Source organism: Lolium rigidum, chromosome 1 (assembly GCF_022539505.1).
Source record: "Lolium rigidum isolate FL_2022 chromosome 1, APGP_CSIRO_Lrig_0.1, whole genome shotgun sequence".
NCBI classification, from domain to species: Eukaryota; Viridiplantae; Streptophyta; class Magnoliopsida; order Poales; family Poaceae; genus Lolium; species Lolium rigidum.
Genome location: NC_061508.1, coordinates 97,964,799 through 97,974,792, shown reverse-complemented (window position 1 = coordinate 97,974,792; position 9,994 = coordinate 97,964,799). Strand labels below are relative to the sequence as shown.

At 44.8% G+C, this 9,994-nt stretch overlaps 2 protein-coding genes across 3 annotated transcripts; both read left to right on the top strand.

The window, feature by feature from the left end:
* The first annotated feature begins 3,515 nt into the window (after positions 1-3,515).
* Positions 3,516-5,049, top strand: LOC124678381 (BTB/POZ and MATH domain-containing protein 1-like). Of its 2 annotated transcripts, XR_006994451.1 has the most exons (3): positions 3,516-3,618; positions 3,708-4,801; positions 4,889-5,049. XR_006994451.1 is itself a non-coding variant. In XM_047214287.1 (2 exons), coding segments are annotated over exons 1-2 (1,029 nt in total). In that variant the 5' UTR covers positions 3,516-3,617; the 3' UTR covers positions 4,736-5,049. The 2 variants fall into 2 exon arrangements, 1 of the variants encoding a protein (XP_047070243.1); XM_047214287.1 differs by having other exon boundaries at positions 3,708-5,049.
* A 1,498-nt stretch (positions 5,050-6,547) lies between these two features.
* On the top strand, positions 6,548-9,794 carry LOC124649440 (BTB/POZ and MATH domain-containing protein 1-like). The gene is made up of 2 exons (XM_047189081.1): positions 6,548-6,722; positions 8,758-9,794. The coding sequence occupies exons 1-2, from the start codon at positions 6,548-6,550 to the stop codon at positions 9,792-9,794; spliced, it is 1,212 nt and encodes a 403-aa protein (XP_047045037.1).
* The last annotated feature ends 200 nt before the right edge of the window (positions 9,795-9,994 follow it).

Here is a 9,994-nt window from a genome sequence, read left to right as displayed (position 1 = left end):
CAGCCCACCGGGCCGCACCACTGCTCCACCGGCCCAGCCTCTCCACTTCCCAGCTCTTGCCTTGGGCCACCGCCCGACCCAGCTCGCCGCCGGCCTGCCCAACACGCTGGCACGCGCTCATGCGGGAAGCCGCTCGCCCGTTGATGCTCGCTCATGCGGGCGTTGACCGCCTCGATGCCAGCGCCCTTCCCGCCCGCTCGCTGCTGCACGATCCAGGCTGGATCCGTGCAAGGCCGCCCGTTCAATTCACGCGCTCGCCTTGCTGCTGCACCGGACCCACGCCCCTGCGCTGCATGTGCTTGCTGCTAGCCACGCTGCTGCTGCTAGCTTTCTCTTTCTCTCTTTTGCAGTTTGGATCTAGTTGTTTGGCACAAGCGGTAGTACCGCTCTGTCCAGCGGTACTACCGGTTTGGGCCAACTTTTTTCCTATTTTTGCACAGTTTTGGGCGCGAACGGTAGTACCGCTTCGACAAGCGGTAGTACCGCTTCAGACGCGAATCTAACCGTTTTTGAGCCCCAACAGTCATATTTCTAGGCCCCCTATATATACCTCTCCCCCACCTCCCTCCACACTAGTTCTTCCCACCTACTCTCTCTCCTCCATTGTTGATCTTGAAGAGCTTGATTCTCCTCTTGACCCCCCACTATTTCTTGCATCTTTTTGGGGGAAATGAGAGAGGAGATCTAGATCTAGTGTTTCACCAAGTGAATCCCCCTCCTAGTGAGGGGATCTTGCTATATCTAGATCTTGGAGTAATTTGGTGTTCCTCCTCCTATTTTGTTCTTCCTCCCTTATTCCCCCAATAGCTTTTGTAGCTTTGTTGGAATTTGGGAGATAATAACTTGGACATCTTAGTGGTGTTCTTAACCATTGCATTATGTGTATCGGTTTGAGTTCTCTTCGGGGTTTCGGTCTCGTAGAGGGCTTGTTGTCCTTAGTGGTGTTGTTGCCTTCGTGGCCTTGTCGCCTTTGTGGCGTGGTAGCTTTTGTGGCCTTGTCGCCTTTGTGGCGTTATTGCCTTTGTGGTGTGGTAGCCTTAGTGGCGTTGTTGCCTTTGTGGAGTGTGGTAGCCTTTGTGGTTTTGGAGCCGGTTGTGGCGCATTGAAGTCTTTGTGGTCTTGTTGCCGGTGTGGCGTGTTGTAGTCTTTGTGGCCTTGTACTTGAGAGTCTCCGTGTTGTGGAGTTGCCTCAAGTTTGATACTTGGGTGTTTGCCCCAAGGTTGTATGGGTTCGGTGACCACCCTCAAGGTTCCTTAGTGGATCGAGGCTTTCCCTTTGGTAGAAAGGCTCGAGGAGAATACGATGGCCCTAGCGGCTCATTGGAGTGCCTCGTGCCTCCACACCGCTCCAACGGAGACGTAGCACCCTTGGGTGTGAACTTCGGGATACATCGTCGTCTCCTCGTGCACCGGTTACTTCTCAACCCGAGCTCCTTTACCTATGCTCTTTACATTGTAATATTCGTCATGCTTGATGTTCTATATCCATTTTGTTATCACCTTGTTGCTCATCGTCGCGTAGGTGTCGTTGGCGCGGAATAAATCCTCCGCCGCCGTAAGAATTGCCCCGGTGACAATCCAGGGCCTAATCTAGTAGTTTAGGTATCAAATTAACGAATGTAGCTCCGTATTTTGGCTAGTTATATGTAAATTGTTGACGAATATAGCTCGATCGAAGAGTTCAATTCCGCAAGATCATCGCAGCAAATTTCTCGTGACGTTTGATTTTCGTTTTTAGTTCGCGAGTTCGGTTTCTAATCTGCGCCGTCACTAAAACAATCAAAACTGAATAGTTCGGGAGACCGAATTCTGCGTTTTCGGTTCGGACGAATACGGCTCTGCTAGACTAGCTGGTAGTAAATGCAAGACGCGATGCATCTGTTGTTCATGCATGTACAAATACAGTATATATAGTAGATGCAAGAACGTATATCCTGTAGTAGCTTTGCTTATACTATAGTTGAATAAAAGTATACGGCCGTACCATACTAGCACGTATTTGAACAAGGTTAGTAAGCTAAGCACGTGCTCTAATCTTTTCCCTTTTTGCTCATGTTTTCTAGTTTGTTTCTTTTTTTACTTATTTTATGAGGTAATATGAATTTTTATTTTGTGTAATGTGTGAATGTTTTTTCAAATCTTGTGAAAATTATTTTGTACTACATGAGTATATTTTCTGTCATATGAACACTTTAGAAACTCGCGAGCAAGTTTTTGAACTATAAAAACTTATTTTGAGCCTCGCTTAAGGCATCACAAACACAATTTTGAACTGTAGGAACATTTTTAAGGCTCATGAACATTTTTGAAACCTCACAAATTTTTGAAGTGTACGACCATTTTAAATCCGCTAACAATTCATTAACCTCGCGAACTGTTTTGAGCCATAAGAACATTTTTAAGACTCGTGGACATTTTCAAAACCTCGTGTTTTTTTAAACTATATGAACATATTTTTGGATCTTGTGAACAATTTTTTTCAACCGTACAAATATGTTTAAGACCCGGGATTTTTTTTTGATACCCCACGATTTTCTTTTTGAATTGTATGAATATATTTAATCTCTTAAGCAATTCTTTCAACCTCGCAAATTGCTTCATTAACCGTACGAACATTTTTGAGTCTTGTGAACTTTTTTGAAACCTCACCTCTTTTGAATTGAATGCACATTTTTTAATACCCTGAACAATTTTTAAGTATCGTTGACAATTTTTTGAACCTCACAAGATTTTTTTGATTGTACAAACATTTTTAAAGTACGCGAAAATATTTTAATCCTTGATATTTTTTTAAGTGTACATATGTTTTCTGAATTTCGCGAGCAATTTTTTAAACCTTAGTTTTTGTTTGAACTGTACGAACAATTTTTGAACTATACGAGCATATTTAGTCTTTCTATTTTTTGAAACCTTCTCCTATTTTTTTGCTGTACGACCATTTTTTAACTATGCAAATATTTACGCATTACAATATTGTGGTAAATATTGTGGTTCGCATGATGATTATTGAAATGCTCTATCCCCGTTAGAGAAAAATAGCTGGATTGTACGAAAATAGTTCATTTTATTATCTGTGCCTATATGTGCTTATTATCCTACGTAAAACGCTCCAAGTGAGAAATTCATAAGAAGCGTGCAAGCAAAATAGACAGGCACGATCGAATCAGTAAACAGGCACGATCGATTCAGTAAATAGTAGAAATAGAAACGTCTCAGCGAAATAGACAAACGCAGTCGAAGCCGAAGCAGTAAACAGAAGCAGACGAGCGAACCGTAAATGGGCCGAGCCCAGATAAAGGTGCGCGCAGTGTTCATAGCAGACGCTTTTAGCGTCAAATAGGAGCGCCCGTTTCGCAGCCGATTTGGTTACGGACATTCCCCTCGACAGCAACAAGAGCCCTAGAGGGCGGCGGCGGCGGCGGCGACGACGACGACGACGGTAAAGGCAACGGCGGCAGCCACTGCCACGAACAGCAGCGACGTCCGGCGGGTCAGAAGACGCGGGATCGCGGAGGACCGCGGACGCGTGCGGGGAGGTCATAGGTGCGGCCTGTGGCCCGTCAGCACCAATCGCCACCACCAGGAGGCAAACTGCCGCTACTCCGGCGGCTAGCAAGAGTGAGTGCCCTCTTCCAGTGTTCTTCTCCAGTTCTTTAAGCATAATGATTTCGGTAATTTCTGAATAAGGTTATTGTTCAATTTTGTAGTGAGCAAGCGAGCTAAGATGCCAGGGCCGGAGGCAGGGACAACTGTTGTGGGTTCTACTGCCGTCCAGTTCAGAGTAGACTATGAACAAGCGAAGCAGCTTCCCATCGGCGAGTCTGTCGACTCTGACGTCATCCCCGCAGGGGGACACCTGTGGAGAATTGAGTTCTGTCCTCGTGGTGGGAGCTATGATGACAATGAGTATGTTTCTATCCACTTTTCGCTCATGAGCAAAAACAGAAATGTCAAGGCCATCTATGAGGCCTTCCTGTTGGACAGGGACGGCAAACCATCTTCCATGCTGACAGGAAGGGCACTTAAATCCTTTGTAAACATAGGTCCTGACCTCATAGCTAGCTGGGGATTTGATATTGCGGAAAGGAATCTTGTGGAGACAAATTATGTAATAGATGGACACGTCACATTTATGTGCACCATCATGGTCATCCATGACAGCCTTGTTCCTGTGCCACCTTCAGATATTGGGACCCATCTTGGCAGCCTGCTACATCACACTGACGGAACAGATGTGTCATTCATCATCGACGGTGAGACATTCCATGCGCATCGAGCAGTGCTTGCTGCCCGCTCACCGGTCTTCAAAGCGGAACTCTTTGGCTCCATGGCCGAAGCTACAATGTCATGCATCACTCTACAAGACATCACACCTTCAACATTCAAAGTTATGCTTCGGTTCATTTACACGGATGACTTGCCTTTAGAAGAGGAGCTTGCGGACTCTCCCATTGAGATGTTTCACAACCTACTTGCTGCAGCCGATCGGTATGCACTTGACAGGCTGAAGTTTATTTGTGCCCAGAGGTTATTGGATGAGGTGTCGGTTGAAACAGTGGCAACGATCTTAGCTTGCGCGGAAACCTACAACTGTCCTTCTTTGAAGAACAAGTGCATTGAATTCTTTGTGGTGGAGGAGAATTTCAAGGAGGCCATGTTCACTGAAGCTTATGGATTGCTGGTTCTGAAATTCCCGTCGCTTACTGCTGAGCTCAGAAAGAGGGTTAGGACATAACATGGTGAGATTCATACTGAAGGTGTTCAAGCATAGCTCTAGCTGCTGTGGTGTTTTGAAGCACTGGTGAGTCATGTTTCCAAGCATATTGTATGTGGTAATCTGGAGACTGATCGCTAAACTCATCTTACGCCAGAATGTTTGATGTTGCAGTATTGTGCTCAGTTGCTATAAATGAGGTAAGGTGGAGGATATTGTCGGACACTCCGATATGGAGTTCGGGGTGCTGTTCTAAATTAGCATCTGTCCGTGTTTTTGTTTCTGTTCATTTGGACATGTTCTGTCCCGTGTTGAAGCTTTGAAGATGTTTACTTTTGCCGTGCTGGTGTACAATCTAGCTATCTGTTGTATTATCTTCATGAGTACTATATGACCAATGCTATCTGTAGTATTATCTTCAAGAGTACTATATTACCAATGCAACCATGCCGGGTGTTAGCTTCATGAGTATCATATCACCAATGCAAGCATGTTGGGGCTCAGGACATCTGAGTGCTTATGTTTTAATGCCAAGTTAGCTATGCTGTCTGCATACTTTCAGCAATTTTGGAAAATGAAAATTGGTTTGGCATCGATTTTAAATCTGTATAACCAGGATAGGTTAATGCTTGAGGAGTTTTTCTCACTTTGCTATGACTATTGTAAATTTTAATCCGGAATCTCAGCAGTTTATCTCTACTCTTTTGTTGAACTGAGCTGGGCTCCGTGGTAGAAGTGTTTCGATCGTCATGCAACGTTAGACGTTAGATATTGCTTCTGCTGGACGAGGGGTTAGCTATAGGTCTGTTCTTACAAGTTACAAGGATACGTTCCTTGTTCTTGTTAGTTTTCTATCTTTTCTTCGTCACTAATGGATATGACTTGACGAGTCTTCTGTTGAGTACATTTGAGAAACCTGTGCGCGTGGTTCTAGAAAGCGCCAGAGTAGAAGAACAGTTTTTGTTTCCTTGGCAACCGCACTTTTGGAGGATAGGAAGTACTTTTATTTGTTTGAGCTCGGGCCAACAAGGATAGGATCAACAGCTATACGCCTTCTGACATTATTGATAGAGAGATCTCTAATACAAGGTTATAAAGAGGGATCTCGGCGAGTTCTAGACAAGAAACTCGACGAGATGAGAAATCTAGGGTTTTAGCTATTTGGTGTATAGCTTCGATGGTGGAGTCTCGTCTTGTTCTGCCGTGTCCTTTTTCTTTATATAGGGGTAGGTCTTGAGAGTCATCCTACAGTACATGGAGTCCTCTGTCTTGTACCAGACCTGTCAAGGCCACCTTTCATACCTTCCTGATGGAAAGGAATGGTTAACCATGTGCTACAGCCACAAGAAGCATAGGACTGTACAAAATCAATAGAGATAAAGTGACTCCTTGGGTTTTAGGAGGTTTGTCAGAAGAAATTCCTTGGAGAAAAGGTAAACTCGATTATAAGCTAGAACAAATCTGTGGGCCGGGTTTCTAGGAGATGCTGGTGGGAAGAAGCTACTCGCATAAGCTGCTGGCGTTCAAAATATTTGCCCAAACATGAATGTATTTAGACATGTTTTAGTATGTAGATACATCCATTTTTAGGCAATTATTTCGAACTGGAGGGAGTCGTAGAGATACACGTCACATTTGTATGCACTATCATGGTCCTCGATGATAGCTCTATTCCCGTGCCGCCTTCAGATATCGGAACTCATCTTGGCTGCCTCCTAGATCACACTGATGGGACAGATGTGCATTTATCATTGACGCTGGCACATTTTGCGCTCATCGAGCGGTGCTCGCCGCCCACTCACCCCGGTCTGCAGAGCGGAGCGCTTTGGTTCCATGGCTGAGGCTGCGATTCCTTCCATCACGCTGCATGACATAGCGTCTGCAACATTCAAAGTTATGCTTCGGTTTCTGTACACGGATGTCTTGCCTGGAGATAACGAGCTTGGGCGCTCTCCTGTTGCGATGTTTCAGGATCTACTTGCGGCGGCCAACCGTTATGCGCTGGACCGTCTGAAGCTTATGTGTGCTGACAAGCCATGAGATAAATTTACGGTACAACCTTAGCGTGCGCTGACACTTAAAGCTGTCCAGAGTTGAAAGGTAAGTGCTTTGACTTCTTTGAGGTGGAGAAAAACTTCAAAAAAGCCGTGTTCACTGGACCTGACATAGCACGATGCATATATATATGCATAGTTTAGGCTTCCAACCATTGCTTTTGTATGTCATGTCCTGAAGCTGGGTTGTACTTAATACCTTTGCGATGTTTAGTTTTGCTATGCTAATGTATAGTTCACAAGATTGTAGTACCTAGCTATCTAGTCTTGGCCTCATGAGATATGATCAGTATAAGCAATTTGTTTCTACTATTTAATCATCTGAGAAACCAGCGGGCCCAGATGTGTGACCACAAGATAACACTGAATCACCTCAAAATGCAAGACACCCCTTCATACATCTTTGTCTTCCTGACATGTTTTTTTTTTTTTTTTTTTTTTTTTGCATTGATTGAGGGCATGACCTCTCTGATACGTAATGTAATGGGTTTCTTGTTAAATGTGATTAGCTTCTTTGAATCGTAGCAATTTGAATGTTTATGCTTGCAGGTGGAAGAGCCGAGTAGGATTTGAACATTTCTTGCTTGTACCAAATTAGTTTTCAAACTTTTAGCAGCTTTGATTATTTGTAAATGTAAAATCAAATTTCTTCTCCTTAATTTGTGTCTTAAAACATTTTTTTTTGAGAAATTTCATACTGCGGGTTGAGTTGTTCAGTTGCTGTAACTTTCTTGTTAAATGTGTCTTCTTCGAATCCTAGCAATATGGATGCTTATGCTTTCAAGTGGAAGAATCAACTAGGCAGTGAAAATTTATTGCTTGTACCAAATTTGTTTTAAGATTTTAGAAGATTTGAGAATGTTTGGATGTAACATCCAATTTTATGTCCGCAGTTAATTTCTGTGTTTCAAAAAAGTGTCATGTTGTTGAGTTATTCAGGTGTTCTAAATTGAATTCCTGACATGCATAGTATTCTGAATCTGCTGAAGGTCCTCACCAGCCATATGGAAGAGCAAAGAAAAGCAAATACTCTTCTACTCCTTCCGTCTAAAAATAGGTGTCTCATATCTAGATACTGATAAATGAAACAGCATCGGTGTACATCGGTTATTTACACTTTGAGTCCATCGCCATATTAACACAGTTTCCTTCCCTAGTACGTAAGATACTGCTTCAGCAAAAGAAATAGAAGGATTACACGACGACAGAGTTTTTTAACCATCATTTCCTCCAGTTTTTTTAGTTCAATGTGTATTTTCTTTTCCTCGTTTTAGGCTCGTCCCAGATTGCATAGCAGGTCACCCAGCAACACCTGCTTCATTCTCAACACCCAGCATTCAGTAGTTTCCAGATATCCAAGAGCACTTTGCAAATTATTAAAAATCATTGCATAATTCCATCCCACAGACCATCATTTGTCTGAACGTATTTCGGATTTTTCATTTTTCTTTATTTGACATGGGATTTGTCGGTTCTAAGAGTTCAGAAAGATTAACGTGCCATGACCGTGGCCGACATGGGCTGTCGTTAGTACTGGGCTAAGGCTCGGTGGACTACTCGGGGAGCTTTATAAAGGAAAGCAATTTCTGTCCCTGACGGTGACCTGCACGGACACGGACACCTTATCCGTGTCGGATAGGGAAAAGGTATAGTCCAGCCCACATATATACTATATGTGCTTCTGCTCACGTGGAAATATCAAGGGGCTGTGTTGAGCTCGGGATCAAGGCTCTTCAAAATTTGCTTGCGCAACTCGACGGCATCACTGGGCGTCGGCGAAGAGAGTAGGCGACGACAGGGGACTCGCGCGGAGGGTGCGTGAGCGGAGCGGCCGGCGGCTCATCAGCAACGATCGCCTCCACTGCGAGCCAGTGAGTGCTTCCCTCCTCTTCGGTTCCTTCAACTTAGTTTGCAGTCTTTCAACTCGTGTACTGCACATTGTTATTTTGGCGGTAAATTAAAAGGTTGCTGTTTGTTAAAATTGTTCAGTGAAAAAGCGGGCTAAGACGGCCGAGCCGGAGACGCAGACAACCATTGTGGGATCAGCCGTCGTCCAGTTCAGAGTAGACTACCAGCAAGCCAAGCAATGTCCCGTCGGCAAGGCTGTCCACTCCGACATCATCTCCGCCGGGGGACACCTCTGGCGGATCGAGTGCTACCCGTGTGGGGACACTGAGGAGAACGGGGGCCGGTATCTTTCCATCTTCCTTAGGAAAAAGAGCAAATCCAGAAACATCACGGCCATCTTCGAGGTCTTCCTTGCGGATGGTGACGGCAAACCATCCAAACCATCGTCCTATGCGGAACCCAAAAAGGTATATGGATGTTTCGAATTTGACAACGACCAAGGCGACACGGGATGGCGTGAGTTCCACTATAAATCATACCTGGATAAATTTGTGATTGAGGGACACATCACATTTGTATGCTCCATCATGGTCATCGATAACAGCCCTATTCCCGTGCCGCCTTCGGACATCGGGACCCATCTTGGCCGCCTACTAGATCATGCCGACGGGACGGACGTGTCATTTGTCGTCGACGGCGAGACGTTCCTCGCTCATCGGTGGGTGCTGGCCGCCCGCTCACCAGTCTTCAGGGCGGAGCTCTTCGGCTCCATGACCGAAGCTACAATGCAGTCCATCACGCTGCATGAAATGGCGCCTGCCACGTTCAGGATTATGCTTCGGTTTATGTACACTGACGGGTTGCCTGAAGAAGACGAACTTGGTGATTCTCCTCTTGAGATATTTCAGGACCTACTAGCCGCAGCTGATCGATATGCACTAGACCGACTGAAGCTTATGTGCGCCCAGAAGTTATTGGTTCATATGACCGTAGATACGGTTGCAACTGTCTTAGCTTGCGCTGAGACTTACAACTGTCCAGAGCTGAAGAACAAGTGCTTAGATTTCTTTGCGGTGGACAAACATTTCAAGAAGGCAGTGTTCACTGATGGCTTTGTAATGCTGATGCAGAAATTTCCAACAGTTGCTGATGCGCTGAGAGATAGGGTTGGGGCATAACACGACAGGATACATCAGCACTTTCTGTAAAATGAGTGATATACAAATGTGTCGCTATGAGATAAAACTATATCATGTAGAAATATATTAATTGTGCATTGCGTGAGAGCAAGACCGCTCAATTCAGCAGGTTTTCTTGTTAACGCCTTAACGGTGTCAGCTTCTTTGAATCTTAGCATTTGGTTTGTTGTGCTTGGAAG

What these genes read in the sequence shown, in the direction of transcription:
- LOC124649440 (XM_047189081.1), top strand. Translation starts at nt 6,548, where the DNA reads ATGGCTGAGGCTGCGATTCCTTCCATCACGCTGCATGACATAGCGTCT. An exon ending in CAACCGTTATGCGCTGGACC is followed by an intron (nt 6,723 to 8,757) that starts GTCTGAAGCTTA and finishes AAAATTGTTCAG; the next exon opens with TGAAAAAGCGGGCTAAGACG.